A 21,162-nucleotide genomic window follows, 5' to 3' on the forward strand; every position below is an offset into this window, starting at 1 on the left:
TGCAGAGGCTGCCGGGGCAAAGGCAAGGAGAAAACTCTCTAGATAAGCAGGGCAGTAGCTGAGGGTCCCGAAGTCGACATGCCAGCTGGTGCAGCTGACTTTGCTGCGCACGGATTTCCTACGGTCAGTGCTGCCGCAGTGTAACGGAAGGTACCCGCTACGGTGGTGGTGATTGTTCCTCTTGCAGAAGGCAGGATGAAGTTGAGGGGTCCCATCTGTGAGCCAATAACACAGACTGCTGTTTCTCCAGAATACCCTCATGAGGCTCAGGATGTCAAGGAAAGCCAACGGCTGTGGGGGAAACTAGACAGCAGATGGCTTTGCACACTGGTGACGGGCATTTCGAGGTATTGCTGGCTCTGAACTGCTGTAACCCAGGTCAGTGGGTGTCTGGCGCTGCCAGAAGGCAGGGCTGCCAGAGAGTAATTTCTGAAATGAGAGAGGGGCCGGAGACAGTAAAAATTGCACATCCAGAGCTAGTGCTGTGGAAGTGGCCTTCCACGTGCTGAAGTTAATGGCCTGCTGTTGATCACTGTCCCTCTGCAGGACAGCATGTTCCTACCTGGAGAGCTTCTGGTGCATGGCCAGATCCTAACGCCACGGCTGGCGCTCGCTGGCAGCCAGGCCACGCTATAAAGAAGAAGGAGAATTACTTTCTGGAAGCTGGCTGGCTGGCCTGGTTACTCGCCAGAGGGGCACCAACGGAGGCTGGAATGAATATTCATAGCTAAGGTTTTGCTCTGTAGTGCTGTACGGCACTCCACCGCTGAGGCTGCGTTACACTTTCCCATGCCGAGCAGCACGTTCAATCTGTGGTGAGCAAAGGTTGTTACTACTGTCCCTCAGCTCTCCTGGTATAACGGCCCGTGGAGTTACTCTTTAACCAGGTTATGTCAGAATGATCCAGGCTAGCAAATCCCTGCTATTGACGGTGTGCGAATTAGCTGGGCTCTTACTGACAGGATGGGATTAGGGAAGAGCTACGCACGAAGTTAGAAAGTGGTGCTAATCTCCAGCAGCTGGGTGCAGTAACCTTTTCTTCCCCCGCAGTTGCAGGGAGACCAGCCTTATCGGAGTGCTTCACAGGCATGTGACAAAGTGGGCTGTGTGCCAGGCAGGCAACGTTAGGAGGTTAAAATTACTGCTGTTCTGGAAACATACAGGGACTGTTCCGCTGGACCCGCGTGCCCGTTCACAGCTCTGGCGCTGACAAGAGCTGGACGCTGTTCAATGCAGATGCAGATGCAGATTTCAACGGATGTTGCAGCCTATTCCAGAACCAGCTACAAAGCTTGGCCTGGGAAAGGCCTATGGGCAGGTTTCTAAAAGTCTCTTGATACGCACAAGTGAATGGAAGGGAGCTTTTTCTTCCTATCAACAAAAATTGACAATAGTAATGCCTGAGTCCTGGCTGGGAATTTGTGTATCAGCTTTGGCTACCATTTATGAAAGCATCCCAGATTATACGAACCCAGAGAGATGATTCCTCTGTATATTCGCTGCGTGCAAAGTCTGCATGTTTTTTCTTGTGGCGCACTTTGTGCTTTTGGCTGGCTGGAGGAAGTCTGCTGACCTATGGAGAAAATTTCCAAACAGATGCAAAGGTAGTCGTATAAACACTAATTATGCAGCAATGTGGAAATTGTATTGCAATACCTGGCTAATGCGTTGTGCAGCTCTATTCTCACTTATTAATTATTTGTATTACTATAGCACCCAGAAGCCTCATTTCGCTGATTGCTGGGCTGCTCACTTGCTGCTTAACAAGTTTCTCATTCATGAACAACTCAGTTGCTCCCCAGCCACCTAGTGTCCTGAGAGAATTAATTGCGTGTTTAAAGATCTAAATAAAAACACATCTTCATCCATCATTTTGGAGACTTGCCTAGACTATTCTAGTATGTTTGGCAAGCTTGATTTCCCATTGCAGAAACGTGTTAGTTTCCCCTATTGTATCATTGAGGTATTTTCTAACTGTGTATTAATTAGTATTTTCACCATCTTCATTTTGTACTGCATCAATATGATTGGATCCCCAGTCGCCAGGATTACCCAGCACAGCAGAGGTAAGTGAAATGTAAGTACAAATCACCTCATCCTTTGGTGTACTGTCACGTTCTATATTATTAAGATACAAACGCAACAAATACTGAACAACACTGTAAAACGGTTTGTGTCAGGAAGTGCTGAAAAGTACATCCACATGAAACTGCACGGGACATTGACTCTCATATATGCTTACGCAGGCTGAGATTTGAAAGGCAACTTATATATCAGGTGACATTAAGAGTTTAATTCCAACTATAAGGACTTTTCAGAGAAAATCCTAGCTAAAAATGTAAGAATAGGGTTTTATTTTTCTTTTTATATGTTGTAAATTATATCCTTATTAGGTGATTCCTCATTTTGATATATAAAAAATGTATTTATCTTTGTGTGAAAAGGTATAGGCTTTCTTTGAACTTTATTGATTTTATGCTAATTGACCTTTTAAATAAACTTTTCTCATGTAATATCTCTCTGTATATATGTATGTGTATACGCATACATAATGTTTCAGTTGCATTCAGTTAGGTGCCTGGACTCTCTCAGTGGGCAAAATAACATTCCTGAACACATACATATTTTTACAATCTCTAATTAAAAAAAAAAAAAAAGTATTTCTTACAAGTTTCTGGACTATGTTCTGTCTCTGACCAGCTTAAAAAGCAGTATTTTTATTTTTTCTGATGACAAATTGAATCCTGGTAACCTGAAGTGCGCTTTGGTCTGTTGTCCCGATGCTGTTCTCCAGCCTGAGAAGCCCTGGTGGTCAGCACCGAGCATGTTCAAAGGCGCGCCTGCCAGTTTTCTCCCTGGCAGCACGTAGGCCCAGCAAGCAACTGCTGCGACGCCACGGCTCGAGGACCTCTTGCTCCGCTCTCCTGCTGGTGCAGGGCTGGCTGGGAGCCTGCTGCCGCGCCAGGGAGCAATGCTGGCACAGACTCAAGACGCAGCCTGCCTGCAGCCACTTGTCAAAAACAGGGTGAAGGGCTAGAAGGACTTCGACCTGCCCTAGGATGGCTGTGCCTGCAGCCCCATCCTCCCACAGGAGCAGAAAGTGGAAACCCTCTGGGCCTGGTTTTTGCTCCAGTGAATCCACGTGTGGCAGTCAAACATCGGGCTGTCTCGCCTGCAGCTTTCTGCCTGCTTGCCAGACGCACCAGGCAGCGAGAGCTGCTGGGAGCTGCCACGGCTGGAAGAGAGGTGCTGGCAGGGCGCGCAGCCAGGCAGCCGTTTCCTGCGGCTGCTGGTTGTGCCTCTCAGCCCGTAACCTAAGTAGGCAGATAAACTGCTCGAGGTGGAGAATGTATCCGCCTAGCAACGCTAGTTTAAAAGAGGTGTTTTCAGGAGAATGAGGCCCTTGATCTCACACTGGTGATATTGCAATATTTGGTGTAATTAGCTCAGTTTTTTAATGGTTTTCTTTAGAGCATTGTTCCTTCTCCCCATTTAATTCTTTCTGACTTTTCTTTGTGTTCTTTTCCTCACAGCTGCCCCCTTCCCTATCGTAACTCTATCATCCTTCTCTACAACCACTCGCCCCTTCTGTCTTAGCTCCTTCTTCATCATTTGCATGTTAAAAAACTCCCCTTGGTTGTGGGCTCTTGGAAAAAACCCGTCTTGGCAGGGGATTCACGAAGCTCAAGTGGAGACGGAAAGTGGCTGCACAGGCAATGGCTCTGCATGCAGCAGAGTCCCCCTTTAGCTGCCCAGAGGCTGAGCGCTTTCTGCCATTTTCTTGGTCTCTCTCTCTTTTTTTTTTTTTTTTTTTTTTTAACAGGGAGCTTGAAATGTTCAGAGGAAGCCAAGCTGTGGGAGAGCAGAAGGCTGAGAATGGGAAAGGAATCACTGACTCCAACCCAGGGGAAGAAAACGGGGTTTCAGCTTGATTTTTCTGCCTCTTATTTACCATATTATTTTACTACGAGTTTTCTGGTAACTGGAACATTTAGGAATGTAAGCTCACTAAGATCATCTGAGAGTCCCAGATTTCTTTCAAGTGCATTTGTAGCCACTCATAGAGAAGAGCACAGAAAAATTGTGAAAGTCCTATTTTAATGGCTCAGAACAAGAAGAAAATTAAAGGAGCGTAAACAGTTGTGAGGGGGATTACCTCTTGTGACTTTAGGATCCAAGAGTTTTTTGAACAGCTGGGACTGGCAGCAAAGCAAAGATTTTCATTGCAATTAAATAGATATTTTTGTGATAATCTCCTTTGCCTTTTTCTTGGGAGAATTCATGGGGTTTTTTTTATGTCAAAACATTGCAGCGATAGAGTTACTGAGCTGGAGAAAAAGGGTTAATACAGCAGCAGGTTATCAGGATAAACTGTAGAGAAAGTCACATCAGTTCACGGAAGCCAATATGCAAAGTCACTATGTGATGGTGGAAAGGCTGAAATTATGCCTTTTCATTACTTTAATCAAAATATTCTTTGGATTTGATAGAAGCTATTCAAGCTCAAGTACAAAAACCACTTAGTTAATACTTTAAAAGCCATTCTAAACTTCAGATATGCTACCTCGCAATTCAGTTTGATTGCACTACTCCAGAGGATCACTTTGTGCTGTCGCTGCAGCTCTCACAAAGGACTCAGAAAATGTGCCAATTATTATTTCTGCAAACCCCAGAGAATCCACAGAATCCTTTTGTGTGAATGTGACAAACCAACTTGTCTTGCAAACCATAATCGTGCTAGTAACTCCTAGCTGCTTTGTGCTCTTAATTTCAATCTCCTAAAATGTTTTGATGGGACAATTCACCAAAAGGTGGCCTGTCCCATGTAAATGGTGGTTAAAATGTAGCTCTTGCATGAGAGGTCTGAATGGGGGCGCTGCAGGACTGAACATGCTCAGGAGAAACTCCAAGAACCCAGTTTTCTCTGAAATTTTGTAGTCAAAGGTCTACACAGCCTTCGGAGGAGAAGAAAAAAAAAGTCTAGAGACTCTCTTATAGGCTACTGCTGTTTGGGAGAACCCTAGGTAAACAATATCATAGCATTACTAATATAATAAAACTATAAACATTTTAATTGCCCACTGGTAGCTGTTAGGAACCTGGTCTGAAAGTCTCTCCTGCCTGCAGGTACTGACAGAAGTACCTTCTTCCAGCTATTCCCACTGTCATGCTCTGGCATGTACCTCCTAGTTTCCTAAGAGCGAGCCTATACTAGGATGTATGGGTGAAAGAAGGAGCGTTAAGCATGCATTTTGCACTGCTTTCGCAGAGCGCGCACTGCTGACTTTTAGATCACCAGCTCTCTGCACAGCAGGGCCCCCAAACTCCCCAGAGGGAGAGTGGAAACGGCCAGTCCTGTGGTGGTTCAGCAGGGGAACCGCATAATCCATTGGATTCACCAGAAATACACACTGGAGTAACACGAGCAGGCTTTGGCCCTGTCTGAAGTATTTAAAATCCAGCTCTTTGAATGTTAACCAGCAAAAAAATTCAGCGGACAGATCGTGAATAGCACCAGTGCCTGAGAAGGGTTGTCGTAACTTGTGGCCTCAAGTGCTGGTGCTGGGTACAAAGGTCTTCACCAATATTTACACAAACTTGTCCTCTGAGGATCATATTTCAAGTGTACTCAGCTTGTACAGCAACGCAGAATTAGGGACTTAATACCTCAATTTAGCTACTAAAAGGACAACAAGATGTCAAAAGTGAATGTTATGTTTAATCTTTTATGTTCCATTCAAAGCCTTTCTAGGCTGGCACTGTTTTAATTATATGAATACTTTGGTTATCAGCTCTACTAACTCTTAATTGGAATTACATGCTTTGCACTAGGGAGTCTGTCACAAAGTTTCTAATGTAATAACTCCTGATTTCCACAGTGCTTTTCATCTTCAAAATGCTATACAAACATTAACTGAGTTAATTACCTCTCCCAGAATCCCTCAGAGGTAGGGAAGTGTCATTACCCACATGTAATCAAATGGGAAGACTTTAATGGCACACGATGCATTTTCCAGGACAACGCAAAGGCTCAGGGTTGGATTGGGTTCTTCAGGATAGGTGTTTGGGGCTCTCTGGAATGCAACAGAGAGCCTGAAGGGGGGCACAGGGGCTGGCAGGTAGGCAACAGGAGCTCAAGGACCCCTCCTGCAGCAGCAGCTAGAGGCCAGAGGAGATACCTGGAGGTATCACAGATGGGGCTAGACACCTATGTGTAGACAGCTGAGTCCAAGGACAGGGCAAGCATTAGATTTTTGCAGATTTTAGCATTTAGGATCTAGACTGTGGGACTCTGAAGGACCTCCCCCCCACCTCCCCCCCGCCATACACACACACACAAGCGTCTTCTAGACCATTCATAATACAGAATTATCTACATGCAGTACAGCACTCTCCTTACTGGGTACGCCTGAACAGACATGCACATCTTGTGTTCTCTATGTATTAAGTGATTCCCAAATGCTACAAGTCTTCTATGATTCCACAGCACAAGTTGATACCAACATTGGGAATTTAGCTTCCACATTTCTGAAGGGAAGCTTTAGATAAGAAGACCAGGCAAGCAACGCATTTACTGCAGCGGGAAGCCACTGCTCACTGTCTTTGTGTAATCAGGCCTTTAAGCTAAACAGAACGCACTCACCCACTGAGATGCAAAAATGGGTTCAGAATAGCCATAAATCTGCTCCCAGAGCAGGAGGAAGGACTGCTCTGATCCAGCCCTGCTAGGATCCTCAGTTGCTGGAACGTGAGGCTGCAGAGAAGTAATGGTTGTTTCCTTTCCTGGCATGCTAGAATAAGCTCACCTGCACTTAATCTTGCCAGCAGCCTCCCCTTCAGAGATGCACATTCAAGGAATTAATGGTCCTACAGAAAGAATTATTATTCATGTTGTTTCAGTTCACCTTTGTTACTGTGAAAGAATAAACATAAAAATGACATTAACGTAGATTAATAACGTATCTAATCTTGATGGGTGAGCACCTATGCACAGAAGCTCAAGAGACCTGGAATGATGCTTCCCATGGCAATCTTAGTTTCACCTCATATCTTTCCAGAAGAGTCATCAGAAGTAGAAATACTATACATTTGCACAAGGCTTCAGAGGTATGGTTGTCATGGGAACCATAACTCCTGAACTTCTAATTTTTTAATCAATATAAAATCTGAATCAGAATGCGAGTTAATGTGCTGCAGAGGCTTAATGCTTGATGGATGCCATATTTTTACAGTACAGAAAGTTTGGGATTTTTTGTTATTTTTGCACGTTTTGCTTAGAAGTTGATTAGTTGATGAGTCTATGTAGATTAGACATCTGTTAACCCACATGACACACTACTTCATTTGTTGCCGTTAGCGCTTTAAGTTGGCAAATTAGGAAACAATCAGGGCTAACATGAATCCTAGTTCTTCAGAGATTTACCTGCGAGTCTCTCTATGCGATGTGAGCAGCCCTTTTGACCAACACTAAGAACGGCTTCATTCCCCTGCTAAAATGGATACACTATGTAGCCAATTGCAGAATGGAGAAAATATTCAAAATCATGTGTCCACCTAGCCCTAAGCCTGTCACTCCCATACTTGCTTCAACCCTCTGGGCTCCAGTTCAGTCCTCTTTGTTATCACTGCAGCTATGAAGGTGCGAACAGGCCCGAGTTTAGACTTTTTCCAAGGTAAGATGGCAGAACAAGAGTATAGGTCAAAAAAGAGTGGGGCTTTGGTGTCAAACAGTAACTGCCAAAGTTGCAAGAGACCACACTTCCTTTCTTATGTCTGACAAATCGCCTGTCTGACTGTAGTTCATGCTATCAAAGTTAGTAATCCCACCTGGCAGTTTGTTCTTTCCTCTCTGGTTTGACTCTGATATTCTGAATAAAAAAACCAATGTGTTACTGCCACCAGACACTTTGTTCAACTTCTTTGTGGTGGATTTTCACAAAAAATGTTCCCTGCTAGCAAGATTTAAGAAAGTAAAAAGTGAAATGAGTGAAATGAGTGAAAAGGAAGTATGTGGGGAAAAAAAATCTCTAGCTTCTTACGCAAGACTCCTGTGAAAGAGTATTCATGTAAACCAATATTTTTGTATTACTATTGTACCGCATGTAGGAATAGAAAACACTCTAAAGGGTGAGGCCACAGCCTGTACGTGATTACTGATCTGCACATACCATACAAACTCTTGTATGTTAGTCCTTCAAAATCATATCTTTCCTTTAGCCTTCTACCGCTGACCTCTACGCTGTCTCTTAACATGTCATCTTTGTCAGCTGCACTCTATCTGAGAGATCAGGCATCTCAGAGTTCAGGCTTTTTTCATAGAACTCTGTAACCTGTTGGTCACACCTAATGCGACAAACTTCTGAAATTATTACTTCACTTTACGTATGAGGAGGCTTGGCACATCTGGCTCTTCTCTTTGGTAGAGCTGCTTATCCATCTGCTTGTCGTACATTCATGTAGAGGCATGAAGAAGGGTGGATCTTGAGAACTTATCTCCAGGAAAGAAAGAATAAATCTGTCTGATAAAAACCAAGGCAGATCTGGAGACAGGCCTAAGAATAAGAAGAAGCACCATAGCAAAGCACTCAAGATGTTTCTCCTTATGAAAAGACACTGACAAAAAAAAAAAAAAAGGACATCGGAAGCCAAAGATGGTAGATAGCATAATGAGTCACTACTATCCTTCCACGTTTACAAGCCATTTTTTAAATCAAACAACATTTGCCTTGAGGGCACTGAAATATTTCCTTTTGATCCAGCCAACATTCAGGATGATGGAGGTTGTGCCATTACCACAGACTTCTTTGTTCATGAGCAATTTACAGTCTTTTCTCTCCATGCACAGCAGGAATTAAACTCCAGGAAGATCATGAACTCTCAGTGCCGAGACGCCTCCTATTTGGGATGCAGCCCAGCTCTCTTTCTCTCTCAGCATCTTTTCAGGATCAAACTACAAACATTTTATCTATCTGTCAGACTAATGCTCCCTGTGTATTTGGCATTTTCCTTCCTGCTGCTTCTTTCTCAGAGAAATATGCCATTCAACCAAACGAATCTCTGTTCCTCACAATTAACGTCAGGCCCCCATAAAATTCCTGGGATTCAAAACTGAGCCTAACGTGTGAAACAGGCCTTGTGCTCCCTTCCTTAACCATAGGGCATTCTCTGCCAGGTGTCTTAAGATCACCAGGGCCCTCAGTCATACACGCAGACTGCCTCAAGGTACAGCTATTATACGATCGTTTTGGACTTCTGATTCAACTTGCTCATCAGTAATGCAGCAGGAAAACAAGGAACATGGCTTTACCAAAAAGGCGTTTATTAAATGCGATCATTTTATTCTTAAAACTCTTGGAGGTTGCAGCTCTTCATACAAAAGTGCACAGATATATCCTCCCTGAGTCCGATGTTAATTTTCCCTCGGAGCCTAAGGTTTGTCAGCACGGAGAGAATTTGTCACCTCTTCCCTACACACCCCTCAGACAAGTAGTCCTCATCAGCGGCTACACCAAGAGACTTTCCACGTTAAGCACAAGTCTGCCTGAGCTGTGTACTAGATACCCAGCCTGTGATTGCGGGCAGCCGATGGGCAAAGGGGGCTCCGAGAAGCCCACCGTAACCTGACAGTCAGCAGCTGAGCAGCAGCACCACCAACTCCAGACGGAAACCCCCGTGGCTTTTGCACGGGGAACAAAACACCTTCTGGACAGGGCCACTTCTTTGAAGCGCAAAGCTAGGCTGAGGCAGCTTTGTAAGCGCGCTCAGCTTTTCAACTGGAATTCTCAGTAGGGAAACAAACAAACAAAAAAAGTACAACAATACACAGAAGGGAAAAAAAAGTTGCAGAAAATGACAAAAAAATGCTGCGGATGATTCTTAATCTTACTGCCTCAGTGCATGCCTGTCACAAAACGTGTTTTTCACGTCAGTATGAAACCCTAACGCGGTGAGACCTAAAAACCGAAAGCTCATCCTTTTCGCGGGGGAGGGGAGGGGAAGGGTTTAAAGTGAGCCTGCTTAAGAAACACCCCGCTTCCCGAACGCCCGAGCGTCGCGGCGCCGGCAAACACAAGAGACAAACCCCCTGCGACCGTTCAGCAACCAACGCGAGCTACCTGGGCCAGCCACTCCCGCAGCCAACCCCCCGCGGGGCGGCGGCCAACCGCCCCAACGGTCGCGGCGCGAGGCGCCGGGGGGGGGGGGGGGAGGCGGGGCGGCCCTCGCGCCGTTGTTTATCGCCGCCGTCAATCCCGCAGCGCCTCCGTTACACAAGGCGGCGCGCCCCCCCCTCCGCCCCTCCCCCGCTCCCCGCGGCCGGGGGAGGCGCCTCACCTGCCCATTGGCTCAGCAGCGGGCGCCGCGGCGCTCCCTCCCCCTTTATTGGCCGCAACCCGCGAAGTAATTGATCGAGGAAGCTAAAAAGGCGCGCTGTGATTGGCTGCGGCGTTGGGGGGGGAGGAACGCGCTATATAAGAGCCGCCGGGCGGAGGGGGCGGCTCTGCAGTGCTGGGGCGCTCGCTGCGTTGGTTGTTGCTGTTGCGCCGCTCGTCCGGCCGCCGCGGGAAGATGGCGACGTTGAAGGCCGTGTGCGTGATGAAGGGGGACAGCTCCGTGCATGGCCTCATCCACTTTGAGCAGCAGGCAAGGGCCGGCGGGTGAGGGACCGGTGGGGCGGCCCGCTCCGCTCAGCCCCGCCCCGGCCTTGGGGGCTCGCCAGGTGCTGAGTCATTGCCCGCTGCGCGGGGGCGGCTGCCCCGGGCCGCGCGGGCTCGGCCGCGGCTCGGCCCCGTCACGGGGGGACGGGGGAGGGTTAGGCCTGCGGTTGTTGCGCCCCTGGGGGCCCCCTGGCAAGGCTCGTTACTGGAGCCCGCCGCAGCCCTTCTGGGAAGCCTGTTTGTCGCTGCCAGGGTGGGACTTTACGTGGGTCAGTCTGCTGCGTGGTCTGAGCCCTTTTCCACGCTTCCCGAGTTGGCTGTTCCCCATAGCTGGGACTGTACTGAGGTAATGCTGTGCCTGCGAAGGAGCACCGATGTTTGGGGTTGCTTGTGCTTGCATGCTGAAGCACGTGGTTACTAAAAGCAGGTAATCTTAAAGAAGGCATCCCTCTTGTTTGACAGATTAATCGGAGGAATGCTTTCTAGGTGGTTAAACAAATGCAAGTTTTCTGTGAAATGCTGTCTTGGCAGATGGAATCAATTCATGCAGGAGGGTAACCATTCATGTTGGTTGCTGAACTTGCAGTGGAGTCTCCAGTGCTTTCTGTTGACCAGAAAGCTTCATGTGCTGCTATTAGCCCACTTAATACTGTAGTCATTTAGGTGCTAACAAACTCTCTTTCTACTGAAGGGTGATGGACCAGTAAAAATTACTGGAAAAATCGAATGCTTGGATGATGGAGATCATGGCTTCCATGTCCATGAGTTTGGGGACAACACAAATGGTAAGATCTGTATCTAGGCTTTCCAGTTAGAGCTGTATCCTGACTGTTCAGCTGTAAAGAGCTTCTTCTAGTGTTACAGTGCTGACTAGTATGAAATGTACTTGGTAGTCTGGTGACTGCAAGACTGTTTTATGAAAGGATGACATTCTCTAACAAATTATTTCCCAGTTAATACTCTAAACATGTTTAAACTAGTCTTCAGAACCTGATATATCAAGCACTAAAATACTACGATGACCTGGTGTTAAGAACTGAGAATGCTACTTTCAGCTAAACCAAGAACATCTGAAAATGTTCTGTATTCCAGAACGTTATATTTTATTGGACTCAGTAAGGCTTGCAAGTCTGTCATAGGTTACTTGCCTCCAATGGATCAGGATAATATCTGGCATGAGAACAGCTATTTTATCATTAGAGAGTTTGCTTCCTCTCTCTGTGAGAGGACTACCTTGTTGTATTGTGTAGACAGGTTTATATTGGCTGTGGTGAAAACCTACACTTCTGATGTCTGATCTGTTTCAGGGTGTACCAGTGCAGGTGCCCACTTCAATCCTGAAGGCAAGCAGCATGGTGGACCAACTGATGCAGAAAGGTGAGTTTAATGTGCCTGATCCTTTATTGGGTAGCTGTTCAACTTTAAGCCAGCAGCTCTTTAAGTGAGACCCCTTTCTGCCTGGGAGACCACTTCCTGGATCATGCTAGGACAAAGCTAGGGAGAAAACTGGCAATTCCAGCAAGTCTTCTAGGGTCAGTTAATACAAGTCCTGCTAACTGGAATGGTATCTTGGCTATCTTTGCTCCAAGAGTATGGATAGGATGTAGTCTTTGAGATGTGTTCTTGGCTTAATCACAGCTTGGAGAGAGATTTATTTTTTACTGAGTGAGGGTATTTCAGGATGTGGGTGAAGGGGATTCATGTGTTAATGTTCCACTTGGTCAGTGGTGACTTGCTTCTGTGTCAGGGCCCTGCTCAGCAAATAGCCTTTCACAATGGGCCTTCATCTGTCAAGGACCTATTGACCTGTATGCAGGCCTGTTATGTGGCAAAATCGGGATTATCTGGGGAAGGGATTGGAGCTGCAGGGGGACTCTAAAATGAATAGGAAGCTGAGTGTGCCTGGCATGGTGGTGGTTTGAGTACTAGGCTGTGCTCAACTTTTCAGCCTGGGCTGTGCTTAACCTGTCAGCTCAGGCACTGTACTGCTTACAGGACATTCTCTTTTAGGGGATCTGTGCTGAGTGCAAGTATGGGGTCTGTTTGTTCTGAACACTACTGAGCCTCAGTGGCAGTTGAGACATGGAGCTGAGGCCTAGTTTTTTTCATGGGAGCAGTTTCATAGTCCAGTTCCTTGAAGGGGCCTTTGCATGTCTGATACCCATACTATTTAAACCACTTGCTCAGGCTCAAATAGTATACTCACTGGAAAGGGGCTGTGCAAGAACTGAAGGCCAATGTGGCAGCAAGTGTACAAGACCAGCCCGTCTTCTACAGATAGGTGTAGACTTGGCAGTGTGATATGATTTAAATGCTCACCTAAAGTCCATAGTCGCAACTTCTGTGACTGATAAATGAATAGCACAATGTTCAACTGCTTGCCAAACCAAGCTGTGGCTGCTAGTCACCTGTCTGGATGATGGCAGTATGAAGTGGCTTGCTTGTGGGCTTCCCAGGCAGTCAAATGCTCCTGTGCTAAAGGCCAAAACTGCATGCACATCATGGCTTCTGCCAGTTCTGCTTAGTCAAACTCTTCTCCTAGCATAACCTACGTGCTCAGACAACTGTAGTCTAGGGAATCCTCTATGGAAACAGAACTAGGTCATGCTTCAGTCAGTACAGAGTTGAAACAGATTGGACTAAAACTACCTGGAAGTTAAAATGAAGCAAATGTCTAAAGGGAAAACTGCCCTTGTCCTCTTTTGTGACTTAGTTGAAAATAGAAGTCAACTACTGGCTTCTTAGACAGTCGGATATAAGCATTCAGCTAGCTGAGCTGGTTACTCCACAATGCCTGGAGAGTTTATTAGAAACAGACTGGTATTAAGGTTCTGAGTCTAGGTCAGTGTCTTGCAGCTCTGAACATGAGCTTGTCTATGCCCCTTTATTTGGGATAAATGGATTGGGAACAATGCACTGGAATGTCCAAAAGCTGCAAACTGACTTGCTACCTGAGGCTTAATTCTTCAAGGAATTCCTGGTGGCAAACTGGCTCTAAACAAAACTGTATGGTAGAACTCATGTCATAAAGGAAGATTCAGAATAAACCGGAGTAGTCATTCCTAGTACTGATCAGAACTTAGCATTTAATGTATCCCCTGTTGACCTGTCACTTGGCAAACTGCTTTTACTAATCTTGTTTAAACCAGGTTTGTCTGCAGCTGCTTGTAGAATGGCTGACTTGTCATAGACATGAAAAGCTTTAAGCATAGCAGCAGCGCTTATACCAAACTTTGCATGTGCAGAAAGATTGTCTCACCTAATTGAGGGTGTTCCTCTGAGCAAAGAAATAACCTATAATAGAGAAATGTGAAGGAAATTCTTAGCTGCAAGAGTTGTGTATTATCAGCTTGCCTTGCCAGGAGTCATGGTGTTTCTTCCCACAGTTGTAATTAACCTTTTGATTCCAAGTTCTGTCTAGAACTGAATTTTAATCAAATCTCTTGAACTAAATGTCAATAGTGGAAATGTTGAAGGGAACACTCATTTAACATCAGTGACCCTTCAAGATAAGGTGGTGGAATACTTCAGGGAGGTAAAGATGAGTGTTGTATTGGCCAGACCAATACAATTTAATGTACTGAGCTTTCTGCAAGTTTGTCTGCTGCTTTGTATAGGCATGTGGGAGACCTTGGCAATGTGACTGCTAAAGGAGGAGTGGCAGAAGTGGAAATGGAAGATCCACTCATTTCTCTTAGTGGACCATATAGCATCATTGGACGTACCATGGTGGTAAGTGTCTTGATGCCTGCTTAGTTGCTTTGCAGAACTCCAGAGCAGTCTTGCAAGTTCTCTTGCTGCTAGAGGCTTGTCCCTGTTTTTTTTATGTAAACTGTAGCTCAAGACTTTGACTCTGGGGAGTCTTTTCCAAAGTTCTGCCTGAAAATGTAATGTATCACTGTGGTAGTTATTACCATGATCCTGAAACTTGCTGTGTGCCTTGCTGAGGGTATTCCTTTCCATTAACCTTGCTTTTTACAGCTGAGTGATAAAAACCAACCTTATCTGAGGAAGCAACTGGTGGTCTGGCACAAGTGCTGTGTCATTGCAAGGCATGATGATGGGCACTTAATGGCTGTGCTCCTTACCACTGCTGTAGTGGCTGTTGCCTTAATTTGCCTCATGGCCTCCCTGGGGGAAGGAGGCAGGCAGAGGGTGTGGATGCTGTGATTAACAAGCCTGTGGATTGGATAATAGACCACTGTATCAGTCTGGTTTCCCCTGGGACTCCAGTGCATGCTGAGACCACTGTATTCTTGCTGCATGAAACGGGCTTGGACTGATGACCAAGCAGCCAGGAGGTGTAATGTTTGTTAAGGAGTGGCCAGGGCACACTTGTGCCTTCGTAAGTCAGCCTTGTGTTGTAAGGATGAAATTGGATTTCAGGTCAATGTTTCTTAGGTGAGTAGTAACTCTTTTCAAACTTGGATTTTTTTTTCTAACTTGCAGTTCTAAAATTCAGTTGAATGCTACTTTTCTTCAGACAAGTCTAGTCTCAGGTTTTTAGCATGAGTACCAATTTGGTGTTCAGTGATACAGTAGAAAGAACCAGTCAGTTATTGCCAGCTGTCGCCAAGGTATATGTACTACTTGTTGCTGTTAGTACTAATGTAAATAGCTGTGAAATGTTGATTATTAATAGTAACATGGATTAAGTATCTTTAATTCTCTTTTTAGGTCCATGCAAAACCTGATGACCTGGGTAAAGGGGGAGATAATGAGAGCAAATTAACTGGAAATGCTGGACCTCGTTTAGCTTGTGGTGTAATTGGAATAGCAAAGAGCTAAGTATTGCACCTGAAGTGCTTAAGATGGCAGTGAGAAATGGGCTGTATTTCATTGCAAATGCTGTACCTGGCCTTGTTCAAGAAAGATTTATCACTTAATTTCATTACTACTTTGCATTCTAAGTATCAGTGAAACTGGTGAAGACTGACTTAATTTTGTACAATGTATATTGCAATTAAAGTGACCCTGATAGAATGTCTCTGTAGTCTTCTGCTAAAGCTTCTGCTGTAATCATCAAGTATTATCTTCACTAACTAGAACTCTTGTTCTGTGTAATGGAAGATGTTTAATAGTGACCACAAATGCTGAATGCTTAAATTTCAGTGTATTGTAATTTAATCACCTTATGAGCTCTAGCAAGACTACTCACCAAAGAGCAGTAGACACTGTATGCCTCAGGGCTTCCTCCTGGCAGAGTTACAGCATTGTAGGTTTCAACCTTACCTAATAAATGTGCTGGGCAAATATACCTTGGTCTTGCTGTCTGTGGGGGTGGGAGGAACTACCTGGTGATCTAACCTCTGAGTAATAGGGCTGGACTTCCTGATGCCAGTAGTCAGTTTGCTAGACAGCAACAGCATTCAGCAAATCACTTCTAGCCAGTAATGCTGGACCAGCTAAAACCTTTACTCGATCAGTATGCTCAATAGTATTCCAATACTCATGATTGGAGTTCTGCTCAATAGATTTTTGTGGCAGTACCCAGTACCCTCTGCATGTTACAGTTGGGTTGCATGTACTTAAGGACAACTTTTTGTTTCAAGAACTACCATCTTGCTGTAAATTTTAATGGCGTAAACACTTGAGACACTCAAATGGGACTGCAGAATTGGGGTGGGGAGGAGGACTGAAGCATACAAAACTGTCTGGGTTCAACATGAATACTTGGTCCTTATCTTCTGGACCTCAGCTTCGTGTGGTTGGATTGTTCTGGGCAGATGCGGAAACCTCCCATCAGAGAAAATCAAGGCTGTTGTGCAGTACAAATTCTTGATTCATTTGTGAATGATACCTTTCTTGAAGCTATGCATCTAGATGAGTCTAGTGTGGGATAGGCCTTTGATTAAAAGATACATGGCCAGAAGTAAAAATACTGAAGTCATAAGGATTTTCAGCAGTGTAATTGCTGTATACTAGTGCCAGCTTTTTTAGTATGTACTTAAACACAGATTTTTCAAGTCTTTTAATAGAGAAAATCATTAATTTTAATGGAGACTAGTATCAACATTCCTTTATATCTTGTACACAAATGATATTCATGGAAGTAGTTGCTTGTACTTTTGGACACCCAAATTCCAGTGTAGCATGTTACATATGGAATGGTTCTTGGTATAGCAAGAATATTGTAAAAACACTTTAAACTTACATTCATTATAGGTGGCAAACAATTGTGTGTACAGTCTCTACCCACCTGTAACTTTTCCAGTGGATTAGTGTGTATACACTCTGAATTAGCTGTAGCAGCAGAGTTAAGATGGTGAATGCGTATTTCATGTCACTTAGCATTGCAGGCTGCCAAACACTGAATATAATACAAATACCACCGTCATTGTGTCTTCTCTTTACACTTTAGACGTTTAGAGGAGAGCTATATTGCCTCTCTTCTCCCAAAGGAGGAAAAAATAGCAAATACGAGGTTGAAGTACTATGCTTCAGTCATCTCCCAGCTGTTCAGTGCTGAACGTTGCTTTTTTTGAAAGTCTGATATATAGATGTTTACCTTCAAATCTGTTTTCTCTTTAGGCTAGTCTGCCATCAGACATTTAACTAGAATTCAGTGCTATATGTTAAACTGCAGAGGTAATACTCCATTTATGTACATACATTATGGTAGATATTGGTTCAGTAACCAAGATATTAATTGCTCCGATTGGAAGAACTGTAGTGTCTATTGGTAATGGATGCTGACATTGAGCTTACTAAATTAATCTTAAGTATAAATTTCTGGGCTGTCTTTTTTAAAGCCAGAAATTTGGTAGTTAATACAAAAGTAGGATATAGCTATGCTGGTGAAACCTGAAGTAATAATGCTTTATTACACAAGTACTGCTTCAGAAGGAAGTAAGAAACCATTCTGAAAATGGCATTCAGAACTTTTCCTGGGCATTGTTTCTGCTCTCCTAAAGGGGGAGAGTGAAAATGTGAGGTGGCATTTGCACAAGCTGTAACAGATAAGCCTTCCATCTCTTTCATTCTTGTCTTCAAATCTTTTAATAAAGTGTATTCATTAAAAAAACCTATCTCCTTACAGAATTATGGCGGTTGTTATTAAGACAGTCTTAAACTTAAGACATAAACATCTGGTTTTGTATGAAAAAGTTAAGTTTCACTGGCCCAGCATGAAACAAACATTAAGGACACAAATTTTTAACACATGGAAGTTGAGTTCACTACAAGTATGTAAACAGTTTTTTTTCTCTCTTTATTCTGCTATTGCAAGAACATAAAAATATATGTCCTCTCCCCCATCAATAACTCCATATTTGCCTTCCCACCCCACTCCCTCCCCCAGAAAAAAACCCTTTGCCGCAGAGCAGCTATGAAAAAGTACTGATGTAAGAAAGCAGCTGCCCTTCACTCAGGGGAAAACACCCAACTTCAAATGTAGAACACACCTATCTCAAGGAGAAAAAAATATGCACAGAATTCATACAATTTTTTTCCACTACACTTCTAAGAGTATAACAAGCTTCAACTGAATGTCTGGTGCAATCTGAGCCTCGTCTTCTGGTGCATGGGCTAATCAATAAGAAAATATATTTAATCACAGAATTTTCAGGGCGCTCGGACTGCTCAAGTTAACGTAAGTCTCTTAAAACTGTTTGCACCTGAAGGGTCAACTACTAGAACTAGTATTTGCCCTCTTATAATTTGACAAACTTACTTAAGTGATACGGAGAGAAGATGGTAAAACTTACACAAATACAAGAATATGCATTTGTTTTCCATCCGTTTGATAGGTACAACACTGCAGGTAAAAATTTCAAACCTACCTCTTGCTGGATTACAGGAGGTAGACATCGTTAACACAGACAACAGTAACAGCCTAGATTTGTGTGAATGAACAGGCAGCATTTTAAAATCCTTAAGCGCCCTCCCACTTCCCTACCTTTTCCCAGCCCCCTTTAAAAAAAATAGGTTAGCATTTAATATTGTGATTTGGTGTCTTTGATTTCTTTTCCAGCCCACTTTCCAAAAAGCATCAATGAATAACAAGTACAAAAGATGCTGAACAGGTGTGCTTCCTAGCCCACCACACACAATTTTATAACATTACAAGCAGAGCGGACCAAGTATGTCTGAGGGTGTCCACTTTTTAAAAAAGGCTAATTAGGGCAACATTTACCACAGAACCAATTGGAGAAAAAAAAGAAAGAAAGAAAGAAAAAAAACCTTGATTGCATTGCAAACACTAAACAGTTACCTCTTCAATTAACATTTTAAAACCACTAACTTTTACCTAGTATGGTCAAGTAGATCATTAAAATGCAGCAATCTAAAAATCAAAATGACTATTACAAATAAAAATTTGCTTCTGTGAATAGCTACACAAACAGATGTATTTCTTTTAACAAATATAAACAAAACAGTCTAATTTAGACTCCAGTACAGCATTAACAGTTCAAACTTTAAGATGTTGAACAATCCTTTTCCACTTCAGTGCAGTGTAGGAAGAATAGCACACATTAAAGTTTGTTACGAAAATAGAGTTTATTAAAAACACATCCCTATTGTTTTGAGGAGCTTTCACCGTTACCTTTTCTTAAATTAAAAAAAAAAAAAATAGAAAGCACTTCTACTTCTGATTTGTAAACTTTTTAAAGTCAAAACTTTAAAAAAGTTACAGCAAAAATGGGTAATATTTTAATCATATCTTCAGTATTTTGTGTTATGTGGTGGCTATTTTAAATAGAAGGGAAGCAATCAAATTGCTTACAATTCCCCACCAACTACTGAGGGGCTGTGATATAAGCAGAAGCAAGTATAATACAGCAGACTGTACAAGGCTAAAGCTCTACACTCCAACAAATGTCACTGTCAGGGTTTGACAAATTCCAGTCTCTAACGAGGAGCCTCTGCAACTGAGCCAATATCCTTTTCAGCTTGTTCCACAGATGAGGTAGCCTCAGATGTTAACTCTTCCTCAGGTTTTACACCTGTAGGTTCAGACTCTCCTTTAGTAAGTTCTGAAACAACGTCTGCATCTTCCATTTTGCCACTATGAGATTCATGGTTTTTCTCGCCATCTGCCCTGTCTGTCATCTCAGCTTTCTCCTTTCCTCGATTTTCTTCCTTGTCTCTACGAGACTCCCTATCTCTAGAATCTCTGTCTCGATGTCCACTGGACCGCCTATTTCTGTCCTCCAAGTCTCTGTGTCTGTCACGCTCAGGGCTTCTTCTTCCCCATTCTCTCCTCTCACGATTACCGAGTCGCTCGTGATCTCTGTCATCGTTGCGGTTACTGTAGCGCTCGCGATCATTTTCTACCCGATTTCCAAAAGATCTCCTTCCAAACCTCTCCTGGTCTCTGTTAGGAGTGAAAGTCTGCCTATCATTCCTATACTGCCTTCCATCCCTATTATCCTCAGGTCCACCCGGTCCTCCGCTTCCTGGCATCCCCCCAGGTCTCACAAAATGACCAGGTGGTGGGAAGGGGGTTTTCATTCCGTGAGGGGGAGGCATCCCAAAGCCCCCTGGCCCAGGCGGGGGGCCTCTGTGCATCATGTGGGGAGGCATGTGTCGCGGTGGCATCAAGGGAAACCGCTGCAGAGGAGGTGGGGGCATTCCTGGAGGTCGCTGGAGGGGTATCAAACCAGGCCGGGCACCTAAGAGGCCAGTGGATGGAGTCTGCAGCCCAACAACAGGAGCCGGCGGGGGTGGTGCAACTGCTTGAGTACCTGAAACAAACAAACACACATGCAAATTAAAAAATAAAAAATAAAACCACAGGTTGACAGGACAGGAGAAGAAAGCACTTTCACAGTTTCAGGAACTGTAGCTGCAATTATCTCATGAAATGAGTAACAGCAAAGTGGGTGCATGTGCGTACATGGAATGGCCGGCAAAGCATCTTGTGCTGGTTTAATGAGAACTTACCGCAAAGAGGACATCATTTTTAAGCTGACCTCTGTTTTAGAATTATTCACTTATCCTAAAGGCTTCACTTTGTGAAGAAGCAGTTGCCATTTTGCAGGACAGAACTCTTGCATACAGCTCCTTGACTTGCTTTGTCAACTAATGCCTGACTAAACACCTTCCTAATAGGTTATGCTTTCCGGGTTTCCTAATTCAAGACCCGGCATCGCCTTCAGCTAGCTTTAAAAACTTTCCCCACATTATAAACATGCTCTACATCCTAGCTGCCTACAACACTTGATGTTTGACCAGGGTCAACAACAAGATTTTTCAAAGTGCAGAAAAGGCAGCAGAGCTGGAGTAAGTATGACGTTAGAGCCATGTTCAGAATAGAAACAGGAGATTATGAACAGCTCAATTTACCATTCCAGACAAAATGGCTACAACAAAGTTTCGTTTTAGTAAACTAAACCCTGCAGTGTAAACTAAAAAGAAATGCAATATGAAACTTTAGGACATTTTTTAATACAGTTTTCCATCCTTTATAGCACGTACTGAAGGCCAACTTTTTTCCATTTTTACACCTGGAGTCTGTTTTAGCATGGTCCTCATAAGAGAAAAAACAAACAAACAAACAAACAAA

At 44.0% G+C, this 21,162-nt stretch overlaps 2 protein-coding genes and 1 long non-coding RNA gene across 11 annotated transcripts in view; 1 reads left to right on the forward strand and 2 right to left on the reverse strand.

The window, feature by feature from the left end:
* Nucleotides 1-1,484: 1,484 nt before the first annotated feature.
* On the reverse strand, nt 1,485-10,403 carry LOC138061476 (uncharacterized). The gene is made up of 3 exons (XR_011135266.1): nt 10,333-10,403; nt 6,807-6,867; nt 1,485-1,573 (listed from the first exon to the last, which is right to left on the reverse strand). It is a non-coding gene; the product is annotated as an uncharacterized lncRNA (long non-coding RNA).
* Nucleotides 10,194-15,912, forward strand: SOD1 (superoxide dismutase 1). Its single transcript, XM_068912203.1, has 5 exons — nt 10,194-10,641; nt 11,347-11,440; nt 11,963-12,032; nt 14,273-14,387; nt 15,333-15,912. Exons 1-5 carry the CDS (start codon nt 10,567-10,569, stop codon nt 15,441-15,443), a joined length of 465 nt encoding a protein of 154 aa, XP_068768304.1. The 5' UTR covers nt 10,194-10,566; the 3' UTR covers nt 15,444-15,912.
* The window catches only part of SCAF4 (SR-related CTD associated factor 4), a 51,198-nt gene continuing 45,405 nt past the window's right edge, over nt 15,370-21,162 (reverse strand). For all 9 annotated transcript variants that reach the window (XM_068912143.1, XM_068912129.1, XM_068912113.1 and 6 more), the window contains one exon: nt 15,370-20,341. In XM_068912143.1, coding sequence (XP_068768244.1) covers nt 19,506-20,341 — 836 coding nt within the window. In that variant the 3' untranslated portion in view covers nt 15,370-19,505. The remainder of the gene's footprint in view (nt 20,342-21,162) is intronic.

Source organism: Struthio camelus, chromosome 1 (genome assembly GCF_040807025.1).
Source record: "Struthio camelus isolate bStrCam1 chromosome 1, bStrCam1.hap1, whole genome shotgun sequence".
In the NCBI taxonomy this organism is placed as follows: domain Eukaryota; kingdom Metazoa; phylum Chordata; class Aves; order Struthioniformes; family Struthionidae; genus Struthio; species Struthio camelus.